Source organism: Fusarium tjaetaba, assembly GCF_013396195.1.
Source record: "Fusarium tjaetaba strain NRRL 66243 chromosome Unknown NRRL66243_c0000217, whole genome shotgun sequence".
Lineage (NCBI taxonomy): Eukaryota > Fungi > Ascomycota > Sordariomycetes > Hypocreales > Nectriaceae > Fusarium > Fusarium tjaetaba.
Window position 1 is genome coordinate 32,712 of NW_023501413.1, and position 15,296 is coordinate 48,007.

General features: G+C 48.5%; 7 protein-coding genes across 7 annotated transcripts; 5 read left to right on the forward strand and 2 right to left on the reverse strand.

Annotated features, from left to right (window-relative positions):
- Positions 1-70: 70 nt before the first annotated feature.
- FTJAE_9527 (transposase IS4 domain protein) lies at positions 71-2,302 on the reverse strand (the record flags this gene model as incomplete). Its single annotated transcript, XM_037356456.1, has 5 exons — positions 71-201; positions 555-1,065; positions 1,129-1,442; positions 1,579-1,838; positions 2,241-2,302. 5 exons carry the CDS (start codon positions 2,300-2,302, stop codon positions 71-73), a joined length of 1,278 nt encoding a protein of 425 aa, XP_037203364.1.
- Positions 2,303-2,792: 490 nt separating this feature from the next.
- On the forward strand, positions 2,793-4,277 carry FTJAE_9528 (uncharacterized protein; the record flags this gene model as incomplete). Its single annotated transcript, XM_037356457.1, has 1 exon — positions 2,793-4,277. The coding sequence occupies one exon, from the start codon at positions 2,793-2,795 to the stop codon at positions 4,275-4,277; it is 1,485 nt and encodes a 494-aa protein (XP_037203365.1).
- A 398-nt stretch (positions 4,278-4,675) lies between these two features.
- FTJAE_9529 (uncharacterized protein) lies at positions 4,676-6,281 on the forward strand (the record flags this gene model as incomplete). Its single annotated transcript, XM_037356458.1, has 6 exons — positions 4,676-4,777; positions 4,843-5,008; positions 5,061-5,581; positions 5,632-5,730; positions 5,780-5,968; positions 6,252-6,281. 6 exons carry the CDS (start codon positions 4,676-4,678, stop codon positions 6,279-6,281), a joined length of 1,107 nt encoding a protein of 368 aa, XP_037203366.1.
- A 419-nt stretch (positions 6,282-6,700) lies between these two features.
- On the reverse strand, positions 6,701-7,578 carry FTJAE_9530 (uncharacterized protein; the record flags this gene model as incomplete). Its single annotated transcript, XM_037356460.1, has 4 exons — positions 6,701-6,984; positions 7,033-7,210; positions 7,269-7,399; positions 7,455-7,578. The coding sequence occupies 4 exons, from the start codon at positions 7,576-7,578 to the stop codon at positions 6,701-6,703; spliced, it is 717 nt and encodes a 238-aa protein (XP_037203367.1).
- A 1,891-nt stretch (positions 7,579-9,469) lies between these two features.
- On the forward strand, positions 9,470-10,702 carry FTJAE_9531 (transcription factor; the record flags this gene model as incomplete). The annotated part of the gene is made up of 1 exon (XM_037356461.1): positions 9,470-10,702. One exon carries the CDS (start codon positions 9,470-9,472, stop codon positions 10,700-10,702), a length of 1,233 nt encoding a protein of 410 aa, XP_037203368.1.
- Positions 10,703-11,665: 963 nt separating this feature from the next.
- On the forward strand, positions 11,666-12,840 carry FTJAE_9532 (UAF30-subunit of RNA polymerase I transcription factor; the record flags this gene model as incomplete). The annotated part of the gene is made up of 4 exons (XM_037356462.1): positions 11,666-11,678; positions 11,757-11,896; positions 11,974-12,420; positions 12,652-12,840. 4 exons carry the CDS (start codon positions 11,666-11,668, stop codon positions 12,838-12,840), a joined length of 789 nt encoding a protein of 262 aa, XP_037203369.1.
- Positions 12,841-13,611: 771 nt separating this feature from the next.
- On the forward strand, positions 13,612-14,731 carry FTJAE_9533 (Oxidoreductase short-chain dehydrogenase; the record flags this gene model as incomplete). Its single annotated transcript, XM_037356463.1, has 3 exons — positions 13,612-14,304; positions 14,367-14,529; positions 14,592-14,731. 3 exons carry the CDS (start codon positions 13,612-13,614, stop codon positions 14,729-14,731), a joined length of 996 nt encoding a protein of 331 aa, XP_037203370.1.
- Between the last annotated feature and the right edge of the window lie 565 nt (positions 14,732-15,296).

Consider the following 15,296-nt stretch of genomic DNA (forward strand, 5'->3'; position numbering starts at 1 on the left):
CCTGGGCTACCTATTTAAATTGCAGATCGCTCAGCCTACTTGGCAGCGATCACATCGCATCTGTAACGGCTCAGCCGCATTCTGCATGTTCCTTTGCAAGGATGGCCAGGGCTGAGCCAATTATGTTGCTGGGAAGTATTTCATCCTCGAAGTCCGTAGGAGTAAGCCGTCGCAGTGGTGCCTGATGCGAACACCCTTCATCTATTGCCAGTGAGGCAGTATTTGTCTACCATCTATTTTTCCAGAATGATGGGGGATATGCCGGCGTCTTCATCATAGATAGTTGCGTGAAGAATGTCTCTTTTTGGCTTATGGCTTGAGTCAATATTCTTGCGCAAGGCCAGGATGACAATAACATACATGGAGGGACCGACAGTACTAACAAATTGGCTGGTGAAAAAAGTCCCAGCAATTTCCCTGTGTACATAAGGGCACCCTGCAAGAGTCACAGATGTAGTAGGTCTGCCGCACCTTTGCCCGAGGCACCACTGGCCGACTCTTATGCGAGCTCTGTGTAATAAGGTCACCAAGCCTGACTCCTTGGCAAGCCTTACATCTACCGTTGTTATCGCCCTGAACATGCTTATGCTGTGAAATAGGAAGGAATTCGTTCCCACTGCGAAATCGCCTGCGGAGGGTGCTTGCGGAGGCATATTTCCGCATGAGGGCTTCTGTGAGGGTATCTCTCCAGTCCGCCTGTGACCTGTAAGTCCCCCAGTTGCACTGACCCTTCTGTTGTAAAATGTATGTATTGACAAGGATTGTATCGAGGAGGAAAGTCCACGCAAGGGCGTGCCACCCATCGTGTCGGTTTCGTCGTTGACCACAGCCTCTGTGGGCACGCAGCTGATCGCCGCGGTCAACTCCGTTCATGTTGAAATTATAGGCGATTTTTATGGAAGGTGTATCTATCATGCGTTCGTAATCCAAGCCGAAGAAGCGAGCCTCGCGAGCTTGCGCCTGAGTTGTGTTGGGACGGCTGCGAAGGTGCTGGGCGGTCTCGGAGCCGCTGAAGGAGGTCATCCACAACACGATGCACTTATCCTTGAACGCAGTATGGTTAACCTAGGGAAAAGAAAATACCGATCAGTAAGGGGAAATAAATGAGAGAAAATGGTGCGAGCCTACTAGGCCATCCTCTGATGGTACAGCTCGAAGGGAATCAAAGCCCCACTGCAGACGGCCTTCGCGGTCGGCCTGCTTCGCGATCACCAAGTCGCGATAAACACCGTGATCAACACCCTGATTGGTAGAAGCTGTGCCTGTAGCCGCGACGCCTCGCTCTCGCAAAGCTTTTATAAGCGATGGTGTTGAAAAGAGTTTATCGAAGAATATGTGATAAGTTGCAGGGGGCAGAGATACTGCAAGATCAAGCACAAGACGCTGTTTTTCGGTGAAGCTGTGAGAATGTTTCGCGGCGGCGAGCAGGCGTTTGCGCAGCCCTAGGGATGTGATATTCCCACCGCAGAAGATAGCCTTTTTCAGCGGCAGCCAAGATCTTGAGGCCAAATTTATTCGTGCCTTTCCCAAGGGATCGCCCTTTGAGTATTACGATCTCATTAACCGATAAATTCGTACCTGGAATAAGAAGCTGCGTTGATACGGCTTGGATAAGGTCTCCCCACTCCTGAACACGCGATATCATGCGCTCGACCTCATTCTCAGGCTCGTCATTCTCAGGCTCGTCAGAGGGAGGAAAAGCCCTGATATATCGGGAAATCAGAGCAAATTGCCTGAAAGTAATAAACTTAGCAATAAAATGAGTAGGAGTGATTTTCCCAGGAACAGATGTGACCCAATAGTCAGCAAGTCGCTCGCAAGGGTTGTTTCCCATATACCTAGATAAGTGTTGCGAGCCAAATGTAGAGGTTTGCGACCGTAAGGGGTTTCCACTGAAGAATATCTGCATTTTTGGCATTGGACGCACCGGACGCCTTCAAGATAGTCTCAACATGCGTATTAGTCCAAGTAACCCATTTCTCAACAAGAAATTCAGGGCAAAATAGGTGGATAAGGCCAACAGGTGAATCAGGAAGCGGCATTGTGAGGGTGTCGCGAGATGCGGGTTTGAAGGCTATCGGCCGTGATTGCAAGGCTTCTTATTGTGACAAAAAGCTAATGTGTTATTATTTTGACCGAGTGGCTTAGATCTATCCCTGTGGGTTGACGGTTACATTTGCCGACTGATCAGTGAATGAATGAATCTCTGGACCATTTTAAAGTGAACAGGGTCAACTCACTCGTGAGACTCTGTTGGCAGTTGGACAGTGGAGTCTCCTGTGATTGCGGGTGAGCCCCACATATCTCAATTTAGTGGGTAACCCCTAACATTTTGATCTCCCAAGATTTCGTTATCTCGGATCTGCATCCCCCCATTCAATCGCATCTTCTTTGCTTTTGTTTGTGTTGCGTCTGCGTCGCCATCTCATACTCTTCGATTTCAAGAGTGCATATTGCAGTTTTTCTATATATTTTATCCGTATATCTGTACTTTCTTTCTGTCGCACATACACCTACCATCGTCAATACTTGCTATCCTAATCTGCGCCAAGCTTTGTCTAAATTCTTTAGCTGCACCTGATTGCAACAACTTCTGATCGACAAAACTTGGTTCTCGTCCTCCACACACATGAGACTCCGGCTTCTTGCGACAATACTTTGAGACAAGTTTGTTCAGTACAGGCCACCGAACGAGCACTCCGCGACCTACCTTACGAAGACGAATATCGATGCTACCGACGACGTCATATCATTTTTCTCGATCATAAATTGCGATATTTGTGACATCAGTCATGATTTCTCGAAATCGCTCCGGTCGGCGCAGAAGTGCTGCTCTAGCCTTCGTCGTTGTAACTGTTCTCGTCCTCAACTACGCAGGCCTCTTGTCATTACCGTTCAGTTTCGAAGAACCCCCACAACCCGATCGCCCGGACTTTTATCATACACCACCATGTTCCCCAACTCTCGATCATCTACGACGCCCCTCGTACGGCCTAACGAGAGACATTATATACCAGAAGCGCTGCATCCGCCCTGTCGTAGACAAGAAGCTTGATAGCCAAGTTGTATCGCAGAACCCTGATGCCTTGATCAAGAGCGGCCAAATCGTTCAACTTGACCAGGCTTGTGAAGGATGGACCGAATCGACTTGCGAACCAGTCACTCTCAAGGTACCTCCGCCGTACCCTCAGCAGGACTACTCTGGATTCTTGTTTGGTGTTGCAACAAGTCTTGATCGATTGAACGAATCCATGTCGCAGTTTGAGAGTTGGCTCGGGAATACACATGCGCAATTACTTGCGGTTATCACCGATCCCGGCGACGAGTCCAAGTACAAACAAGTCACTGAGCAGTTCCGTCAGCGCGGGATCGAACTCAGCATCAAGGATCCATGGAACAAGGCCATCACATCCAACGAGCAGCACTTTGCAATCGTCCGCGATCTTCTGGCGCACGCTACTCCAAAGACGCAGTGGACTGCCATTGTCGACGACGATACCTTCTTTCCTTCCTTGTATCCCATGAGCAAGATTCTAGGCAAATATGACCACAAGCTTCCAGCATACGTGGGTGGGTTGTCGGAGAACTACGATGCAGTCAAACACCATGGCTACATGGGTTTTGGAGGAGCAGGAATCTTCCTCAGCCCAGCCCTTCTTCGCGAGCTTGACCCTCATCTGGAGGAATGCCTCAAAGTTGATCATGTGCCTCAAGGCGATGGTCTTCTCAAGCAATGCATCTACAGCAAGACCAAGACAAAGCTCACTGTTGTAAAAGGGCTTCACCAGTTGGATATGGGCGGAGACATGAGCGGTTTCTATGAGTCCGGTCGTCTGCCAATGACTTTGCATCACTGGAAGTCGTGGCACCAGGCCCCTGTTGACAAGATGGTCAAGATCTCCGAATTTTGTGGAAGTTGTTTCCTGCAACGCTTCGCTTTTGGCTCCGACACTGTTTTGACAAATGGATACAGCATAGTCCGATACTCTGCAGGCTTGGAAAGTGTGGACTTGAACAAGATGGAAGGAAGCTGGGAGGGCGCTGAAGGTTTCGACTGGAGTCTGAGCCCAATGAGATCGAAGATGGATCGTCGCTTGAAGAAGAGCTATTATCTAGTCGATACCGAAGTGGTTGGCAAGAATATTCGGCAAATTTACATTCACCGTCTCGAGGATGATATCCCCGGCCCGGACGAGAAATCTAAAGGCCCCAGGAAGACGCCACCCAAGATCGAAGAGATGAAGGATGAAGTGATAGAACTGATGTGGGAATTATGATAAGACACGAGATTGGACTAGACATAATGGTGTTCCCGGTCGGGCCGGATTTGTATATAAGACGAATGATACCAGATGACATATGGGACGGAGAGATAGACTGGTTTTGTAGATAATAATGCTAATGAGCCTTTCCTTATCCCGGCATTAATATGAGAACAAGAGGGGTCTTCTGATCTCTACCCCAAAAGGTACCACACCCTCCATCACAGAGAGCTAATGATTGAGAGTTTATCAGGCTAGAGCTCCACGCGGTATCGGCGTGCGGAGAACAATAGACTCCAAATATTTAGTGACTGACTATACAAAGGGCGTTTGGAACAAGATAAAAGGGTCTTGGTTGCCATCAAGACCCTTGATAACACCAGTTCTTACTCAATTCCACCTCAATCCCAAAAATGGCTTCCTTGTATCAGCTCAATGGCTCTCTGAAGCCTTTTGCAAAGCTACTCTTTATCCCCGCCGCTGTTTTGTTATCAATCTGGGTCGTCACCACCACTGTGAGTTCAACCCACTTTGACTAACTTACATCATGAACTTTCGTAGTTGACCAAGAAAACAATAGGCTAAGAGATGGATGCGCCATCGCAGACAGCACTTGCAAGCTGCCGAGGCTGCGATGGTACCACCTGAAAAAGTGCTAGCCATTGAACCTTTACACGGCTTCGACTGGAAGACTGCACCCAGGCGTCAGTTACGGCCATTCAAACCAACATACCACATAACAATGGGTATGTGCTCTTCGCCGGACAATAAAGTCCCTATCTCTGACTCTCTTGATAGCTATTCGAGCAGATACGCCATCAGAACTCATCACAATTGACGAAGATTACCTTGACCGCGTTACACATCGACGAAGTATCATTGCCACTCATGGCTCTACCGTTCACGGCTGCACTCCCGAAGGTGACGCCGCTGTGCGTGAGCTTTACACTTATCTCCTATCTGAACAGCTCCCCAAGCGCTTCCCTACCATCTTCAAACTCTCAAAGGACAACTCCATGTCCGAGAATCTCGCTACGGGAATGTCCTTCCCCACGCTGCCTGAGGGCAATATGGATGCGGCACTGCGCGTCCTCGGGGAGACTGTCGAAGAAGATATCTTCTTGTTGCAGGAGACTCCAGAAGGCCACCGCTCGGTTGCATTCATGTGTTGCTTTCCATCGGGCTTCGATCCCTCGTCTAAGCTTGGTAAAACGCTTGTGGAGATCCATGCACCTGTGCCGTCATATGAGAAGATCGGTTCCAGTATGGAGAAGTTCTTTTCGAAGCTGGAAGTTGGAAAGAGTGTCAAACGAACAAACGTGAGGAGTCTCCAAAGCCAGCACGCTGTAGTGATGCTAACATTCTGCAGTGGTCCGTCCAAACCCATACAGAACTGTTCAACTGCCAGGGCAACCACATAACTGGCGATGACAAGTACGAAAATGATGAAGATGTCGATATTGAAAAGGTAGGACGCTATCCCATGACTATATTTTCTCACTAACATATGCACACAGACTTTCCTTCGCATAGAACTCCAAACTCTAACTCGTCTGCCCAAGACACGAGCCATCCTTTTCTCTTTCAAAACCTATCTCTACCCTGTTCGTCAGATCAAGGACGAGGGTCTCGGGCCTGCTTTTGCCGATGCTATTGAGGGACTAGCCAAGGGCAATGCTCCCGGCATGTGGACTTACAAGAGCGCGGTACGATGGGGAAGCAGTGTAATTACTTATCTGAGATCATGATCGGAGCTGATGGAAGGGTCGATGAGTTGGGTACTCCATTGACTACCGGTGTGGGCTCTATGTGACTCATTGCAATAATGCCAAGAGAACGCTGAATCAATCAAGATCAATAAAAGACATTTTTTGTTCTGTGCTATTTCCCCAATCCCCCACTTTCATGACTATGCTTTGCCGTTCGTGAAAACATTGACTTCGCTGCAAGAAGAAAGTCGAAGTTCATGGCTGCTCTATTTGATCGTAGGAAGGTCTCGTAGTCAGTCATCCTGACTAGAAGTGTGCTTCTAGTGAAAGCAATTGGCTATGTAAGTTTCGTCCGCTCAAAATATATGTTAATTATTCTCTGCCAGATAACCATCCTCAACCGGGCCGGTGCTTCAGTTACTAAACCTTGTTTTAATAAGTCTAGAACGTTATCGTTGTGAGTGTGTCTACCCCGCGGATAACCTTCTTGAACTTGGTTTGCAGAATGTGGGGTGAATCGCATCGATCTCGGTGCTCTCTTTTTAGCTACCATATGAGGTAAAGTTAACCCGCTTCAACCATCTCGACTACTTCTCCTTTAGAAGTGCCTAGAGATTACAACATGTCTTCTATAATCCCAGATACACATTAAACCATAAAAAGTAACTCCTTCCTGAAGCCCTGAGTAACGACACAGCTGCCTGAACTCATATGCCAGCGCTGCTCTATCTAATGGTTCCCGTGGAGAAAAACAATCTTGAACCTTCCGTTGTGGGACATGACCGTCGCAGTATAGGTCTTATCGATAGATACCTTGTGGCTGTCCAATTGTCGTTTCGTGAATTTCCTCGTTACTTCGTCGTATCTATCCTTGTCGGTCGGTTTCAGCGCCATGCCTCCGCTGTCCTTTTTCACTCTACATTCTTTTGGGGCTCGAGGAATAATATCTTCAGTGAAGCCCCTGGAAGGGGTGTTGGGGTCTTCTGATTGCAAGAGGATGGGCCCGTCGTTGCCTGCGTAGTGTTAGCTTCCTCGACAAATGGTTTGGTGTGATATATGACCTTCAATGACAGACACCCCACCATACACCAGTGGGTAGCTCTGCCAGTTCACCTCTGCCCATGTGCCTAGATTGTGTGCGCCGCCATCAAAATCGATATCGTTACCGCGGACGAGTCTTCCGGAGAATGTTGGGCACCATGTTGTCAAGTCAACAAATACAGTTGTGTTGGAAGAAACCTTGAATACCATTAGTTCAAAGCCGACCTTGTAAGTAAGCCATGAGCTGTCAACATACCTTCATCGCGCGATATGGCTTCACGTCCATTCCGTTTTGATACACCATGAACCAGCGAGGAGTTCCGTCACCATAAGCAGTTTCAAGGGTTATACCTGGTTGACCAATGTCCAAGTCCCCGAGGAAAGGATCTATGAATTCAGGTCAGATCATCAACATAACTGCGTCTTTGAGTGCTTGCCGTACCTTGGATGAGTGTATAGTTACTCTTATCCGGCTCACCGCAGAAGTCCAAGGTCTGCGCTGCGGTGTCCTTGATAGGTACCGCACATACAGCCAGGGCAAAAAGGAGAAGGCAAATGTGTATCATCCTTGCAGATTTCTCCTTCCATTATCCTTTCAGAGTGAAAGCTTCAAGGAGTCAAGGGGTTGACAAAGAACGAAAAGGCGAGGAATTCTTTCAATGCATTACCTGAGGTAGATTGAAAGGTCAATTCCATCACGCGAGACATCTTTCGTGGATGTTACTGTCTCTTTCCTTCCTCATGAGGTGGTTGCCCATGAGGCAGTGTTCGACAAACCAAAAAGGTTCCATTGTTTGGGAAAGTGTCATCTGCACCTCTGCAGTTCATTTTATGGAACGGGAGGATGAATGTCGCTCGCCTTTTAGATCCCGATTAAGGTAATAGAAGCACAAACACAGGCATCCCGTAGTTTGCCTCGCTTCAAGATGTGATGAACGTTTCTGCTACTTTCCTAACGTTCGATCCATAAGGAGTTTTCGGAGTTTTCTCCGACTTCCTCTTTTGGTGATCCTGTGATGCATAGAGATCTGCCATTGGCTGTTCTCTGTCATTGACTCGCAAGTCTCGCAATTCTTGATGTCGTCTTTCAATTTGACAAGATTTTTCTGCGGGCAGAGAAAACTGAATACAGTCATTTGAGTAACCAGAGTCTTCGCGCAGTGGAAACTCAGGAATGAATAGTAAACATATCGCTACCAGTCGTTTTCCGCTATATGCAATGTTTGTTAAGGCGACTATGTACATGTTTGGCCTTCTCTTCGCACGTTTGACAACTCCAAAGACCTTAGTCATTATAATCAGGAACTTAATATCTCGCAATGGGCCAGTCCGTAACATTTCATGTTCGAGCTATTAATATTATATCCCTATGCCTTGCTGTGTCCGGTCGGGTTTCCGCTGATTACAAATGTTCATGAGATGCACTAACATCCATATTCCTGACTCATCCATGTTCAGCCCTGCCCAGGAAATGCAAACTGTCAGAATCCAACATACTACAGGCATCACGTTCTCATGCTAGAACATATCGACTGCTTCCAGTATCTCAATGTTCACCACGTTTGACATAACAACTTCGAATTCCCTTTCAAGCGGGAAACCTCCTTCTCCACCAACCTCACAACCCCGCCCCAAGAGGGCCCAGGTCTCACGCGCCTGTGACTGGTGTCGCTTGACCCGAGTGAAATGCGATTCTACCCGACCTTGTCGGAACTGCAAACAAGCCAGTAGAGAATGTGTAAACTCAGGGCGCGATGATTTCAAGAGTGTTGCCGCTGCCACAAGGTGAGTTAGACCTGAGTCTAACGAAGGGCGCAAAGCTGACAAGGACGTAGAGAGGTTCAACGGCTGAGAAGTCAGGTACAGCAGCTTGAGAATAAGTTACTGAGCCCATCTCCTTTGCCTCAAAATACCGGTTCTGCGTGTAAACGTCCATTAACGTGGAGAGGGGTTCAAGTGAATGGCATCCAGTACGGTCCATCCTCGCTGGCGTATTTCATTCATCGATTATCGACTTTCACCAAATTGAGCTTTGATACAAATGTCCTTTCAAGTCAAAAGCTACCAGCTACTTCATCTCCGCTTGATTGCGACCGATTGCAGCGTGAGCAACAAGACGCTCTCCTCGACCTTTACTGGCAGGGCTATCATGCGATTTATCCAGTGATCGAGGAGGCTACTTTTCGACAACTTTACGACTCACTCTGGATTGACAACACAAAAAGACAGGCATGCCCCCTGGTAGATATTGTGATCGCCTTGTGCATACAGTTTGGATCCTCATACACAACTTGTGACAATGTCCTTGTACCTGATCAGCCTGGTTTCGACTTCTACCTGCGAGCTCAGCAGGTGCTGGTTCAATATTTGGATTGTCCGTCTTTACAGTCGACGCAATGCTATTTTCTCAGTGCCATATACCTGTCGGCTTTGAATCGAGAAAACTCGGCCTACATGATGATTCGATCTGCCGTGGCTGCAGCAGAGTCACTTGGCCTGCAATTCGATAGCGACGATAAGACCCAAGACAACGAAGGTTCAACTCGCGCAAAGCCAGGCTCACGCTTATGGAGATGCCTTGTCACCTTGGACACACAGGTTTCTCTGCATTTGGGGCGGCCCTTCGCAATTTCAGAGCCCCGTCTGTATGAGCGTGAACACCCAGAATCCGACAGTATCGCTGAACTTGCCGGTCCAAATTTCACCCTTTCGCAGTCTTCTGGTATCAATTGGCTTCGGTTTCAGCATGAGAGGCAAGGCCTATTTCAGGTCGTTCGTGAGATTCATACTGAATTTGCGAGGGTTATGGAGGATGTTCTTTCGGAAATTGATCAGCCCGACTTTTATCAGCACCCTTCATCACGGGAGAAGTGCGCCAAGTATCTTTATGAGCAGCTCAAGCGTCTCAAGACCTGGGTTGAGGAACTCCCCAGTAGCCTCAAAACACCACGTGTGCAAGGTGTACCCTTCTCAGTTGATCGCTCGCCGCTGGATCTCAGCCAGGGCGATCCCCTTTGGCTTCAGAGACAACGGCTAGTGCTGGAATTTGACTACCATTCCTTGGTCATTATGCTAACTCGAACATTCAACTCATTTCTACCAACACCAGCATTGGGCACTTTTAATAGTGATAACCACTGCATCACTTGTGTGAACTCTGGGATCATGGTAACAAATATGCTAAACCAGATCAGCAGGGATTCCGGTATTCTTGCTGGGTGCTTTCAAGTATTTGACTGGCAGCGTACCGCCACTTTTGCCTTAGCTGGTTTCTCTTGCGGGTATCCCATCTGCCCAATGTCCCCCACGGCGCGGAAGACGTTGACACTAGCTGCGAGGGTTTTTGAGATATTTGGATCCAAAGCAGGTGTGCAGTTGACCAACAGTCTCAAGATAAAATGTCTAGAACTCGTGGAGTCATTCAGATCAAGGCTTGGTCTCACTACACCCGCGACGACACCAGTCAGTAATCAGAAAAGCCCGGAAACTTTGGATACTGCGGTGGAGCCGAGTAGTCATCAGATTATGAGTGTTGGTGAGGAAGCTTTATACAACGCAGGTTTTGATGCGACATTTAATGAGGATATGTGGACCGTCGACACACCAGGTGGACTCCTCTGGGGCGACTTGTTAAGAGATCTGGATTCAGGCCTGGTTTCATCTCTTGGACGGGTTGGAGTGGACGAATGATATCGCCATCATAATGAATAATGTCTTTGCCTTTCGAAATCCTTCCGTCAGCATCGTTTCCAGTGTTATCAGAGAACTCTGATCAGAACAATTAGTCCAGCTTAGAGGCCTGGGTAACTCATCATCCTCAGCCAGTCGTGAAGCGAGATAGTAGACCCAGAGACCTGGGAAAACACCACCAAAGACAAAAGGCATACCCCACGTGACCTCAATGAAAACACACAATGGCAGGGCCAATGTGGATGAGGCACGCTTCCTCCCGTCTCAGGTCTTAAACCTTACCCTTTTCGGTTGACGACCTAACGCTACGCAAGGTTCATTGGCCAAACCCCTGGTCACCAGCCACGGCAATGAGAGCCTCAGCAGCCTCATCGGACTGAGATCGGTGGCTTTGCTTGCTTTCCATGACTTCCAAGGTTGCGGGTGAACATTAACTTCCTCCGTACACAACAAATTGGCGTAAGCCCACGATAGCTTCATTAAGCCCTATCCAAACATCGCTTTTTTCTAGAAACTCTTTATCTCCCATTTACTCCCTTTTAGGCTACATTCACCTTGGCTATTCCATCATTTTACTTCACTGTTCATCGTTTCATGCCGCGGTTCGTCCACTGCAATCGACCGACCGCGGGACCCAGGCGACCAACCATCACGCATACTTGACCGCGTTGGCTTAAGAAAGCAATCGTCGCATTACCGGGAGCACGCACGCGCATTCAATTTGGGACATGCTTTGATACAGGCAACCCAGGGCGCATTCTCCACCATTGCCGCGATCGCATTCCATCATCCTTCTTCACAGACGGACGGCTGCAGGTGTCGCTGTTTGTATGCGCATAACCCCCCGCCGTTTGGGACCATCTCTCGTCTTGTAGCTGCAACCGAGCCGCCTTTCTTGCCGACCTTTTCCTGTACAACTCTACACAACTGAGCGGTCGTGCTGCGAACAACATCATCATCATCATGAGTGTCCCTTGTAAGTTGCCCTGCCACCCCTTGGCACAGACCCCCTTCATCGCGACCTTGGACCTTGAATAACACCATATAACAACAGTGACTACCGAAGAGCTCGAGCGCTATACCGCTATCATTGATGACATCCTTGAGACGTCCGATCTTGAGACCATCTCACGAAAGAAGATCCGGCAGGGGTTAGAGAACAAGCTCGGCGGCCAAGATCTGAGCGAGCAGAAGGTATGCCGACAAACACAAGCATTGCCTCGCCGCTCCATTTGGTATTGCCCTATACTTTTCGCCTGCTGACTTGCTAGAACGCCATCAAACGACTTATTGAAGCTCGGTTCGACGCGGTATCCGGGGCCAACAACGGAATCGAACCCCCCTCCACTGTCGACTATGCGGCCAACGGCACATCCGATGTAGGCGAGACCGAGCAATCCGCCACCCCGGAACCTTCACGAAAGAAGATTAAGCGATCTTCATCGGCTGAAGATGCGGACGCCAAGCTGGCCGCGCAACTCCAGGCACAAGAAAACAGCTTGGCCAGAGGGCGCAAGACTCGAGGGGGTGACAAGGCAAAACCTACCAAGAAGAAGGCGGCGCCGCGCAAGAAAAGTGCGAAGAAGGTCAAAGCCGACGACGACAGCGACCTCGAACCAGCCGATGGTGAGGTTGGCAAGAAGAGAAAGGCTGGTGGTGGTTTCCAGAAACCTTTCAACTTGAGCGAAACCCTCTCTGAACTTGTTGGCGAGACGCAGGTACGTGAACCGTTTCTTTGTATACTGCACAGGGCTTTATCCTAGATCTCTCATGAGGTTGTGCCATGGCTTTGTCTATTCAGCCCATGTCTTGACGAGATCAGACAATTGCCTGAAGGGGCTGGCGGCCTCTATCCTGATCCGGACTATCCAGTCTATGTCTTGCAGCTAGTCTTTCCATCTGGATAATTACATGCAGCTGGGGCAGAGCCAACGCTAACACAATTCTAGCTCTCACGACCTCAAGTTGTCAAGAAGCTCTGGGAACACATTAAAGCAAACGACCTTCAAGACCCGAATGACAAACGTCAAATCATTTGCGACGAGAAGATGCAAGCAGTCTTTAAGCAGGCCAGGGTTGACATGTTTCGGATGAACAAGGATATCGGTAGCCATCTTTACCCGGTTGGCGAGGAATAAACGGCAGAGCGACTACATCTGCGGAAAGCATAGTACCTCTGCAAAGGTTTCGATGAAAGCGTTTGGGCGCGCGGCGGCGTACCGGTAAAGTGTTTCTTGTCTAGCTATTGGCAATTGGTAGGTGCTATATAATGAATCCCAAAGAATTCCGAAAGGCTCAAGATTGTCTCTTTCGTACCACTTGGGTGGTGATTCAGGAACATTATGGTGGGGATAAAGACTACCCTACAATGGGAGGATATTACTTGCAAAACTCGATCTACGTGAGGGTGGGATTGCTCTAGAACTCTAGTATTTGATAATAATACCTACCTACCTTGAAGCATGCACCTCTGAAAAAGAATTGTTGATTACACCCTGATTGAAAGTGGATTGTCTACTAAGGTACCCTGTGATCTGTACCCCCCACTCAAGCCACTCAATCTGTGCTGCACCAAAGTGGTCCCAAACAGCGTAAGCACTTGCATAAATGGGGACTCTCACGTTCCTGTGAGACCTTGATGTTTGTAAGTCAAAATACAGCTTTTCTACTATTCATGTGTCACATCTGTATCTCATGTCCGCCTTTTGAGAGCTTCCAATTATGCAATCCTCTCTTCAAAGCACGGATTTAAACTCAGGCTCCGGTTTTCGGGTAGTCGATTGCCCCGCGTTGCCGGTTGCTACCCCGTGATTTGTGAGATCATGGAAGTTGTTATCTTTGTGTCACTGATTCTGCCATCCAACTTGTTGTTCTCTCAGCTATTGACGACTTCTTTATAATCCTTCATTATGCCACTGCCTGCAAGACCTTTGGATGCCCTTAGTCAGGCATTCCCTCCCAAGCCCAAATTCACAGAGGCAAATGTCCCCGATCTTACAGGAAAAGTGACCATTGTCACCGGAGCAAACACTGGAGTCGGTCGCGAGATTGCCCAGGTTCTTTACAGCAAGAATGCAACCGTCTGGGTCGCTGCCCGTAGCCCAGAGAAGGGTGAGGCTGCCATTGAGGGCATCAAGAAGCAGCACCCTGAGTCGAAGGGCACCCTCAAGTTTCTCAAGCTCGACCTCGCAGATCTAACAACAATTGGGCCTTCAGCCAAGTCGTTCCTGGAAGCTGAGAGCAGACTTGATATTCTGTTCAACAATGCGGGAGTTATGACACCACCAGAGGGATCCAAGACTGTGCAGGGGTACGAGCTCCAGCTTGGAGTCAATTGTCTTGGTCATTTCTTGTTCACCAAGTACCTCACTCCTCTTCTTCAAAAGACGGCGAAGTCTGCGCCCAAGAATTCTGTTCGTGTGATCTGGGTGTCTAGCTCAGCGGCGGATGTTCTCGCCCCGAAGAATGGATTTGAGCGTGATAACCTCGATTACCATGAGCCACGAAACCTGGTGTTCAAGTACGCAACAAGCAAGGCTGGCAACTTCTACCACAACACAGAGTTCGCCAGGAGGTTCAAAGATGATGGCATCGTGAGCGTGGTACGTTCTATTCTCTATGACAATCAAGCGATCCATACGGAGTGAACTAACATTGAACCCAGTCTCTGAACCCTGGCAATCTAGCAAGCGAACTTGATCGCACCTCACCCTGGTATATGTACTATCCTAGAACCATTACCACCTATGCTCCTATCTATGGCGCGTACACAGAGCTATTTGCTGCCTTTTCTGAAGACATCACAATCGAGAAATCCGGTATTTGGGGTACGCATTTCCTTTTCCTTATGCGGAAGCGAGCCCAAGCATTTACTGACAATTCTCTCAAGTGGTTCCATGGGGTCGATTCATGCCTATCCGCCCAGATCTTGAGAAGGGCGCTTTGCCCGAAGCTGAAGGGGGAACAGGTATGGCAGAGTTCTTCTGGAATTGGTCTGAGGAACAAGTCAAGCCGTACTATCAGGCTTGATAGTTTTCCTATAATGTATAGTCTATGATACTATTTTCTTCAGTTTACAATATCTTGGCTTTAAATCCCATGTTGTGCAACGATTTGAGAACTTATGAAGGCTTATAGTTTGACTTGTCTTATGCTAATCCAATGTATTCGGGGATCGTCAGTGCGTCGACTGAGCAAGTCTATTGAACAAGGTGCCTTGCGCTGTGTTGATACACATGCTTGCTGTTGATGGAAGTTTGAGGCATGTCGTGGCTTACGGCTGTTGGACTCCGATCAATGACTGATGGAGGATGAAATGAAGGAAAGCCTGTTAATTCAAGAGATCTCGTCAAGCTATTGTCGCTAGGCCCAGCTTTGATGAGCCTTAATGAGTCAATAGATGCCAATGCGAGCCTTTGTCACTCCAGGCTGGGATCTTTCTGGCCGGTGACTCCCATATTGAATGACGGTTTCAAAGCCAATGAAAGGGCCCAATTTGAGCATCGCCCCAATGCTTGTGAGTCTTAGGCGAGATTACTCAGCCACAGACGCAGATGGAAGTGGCTTCGCGCCACAACAGGGCAGTTCCATCACT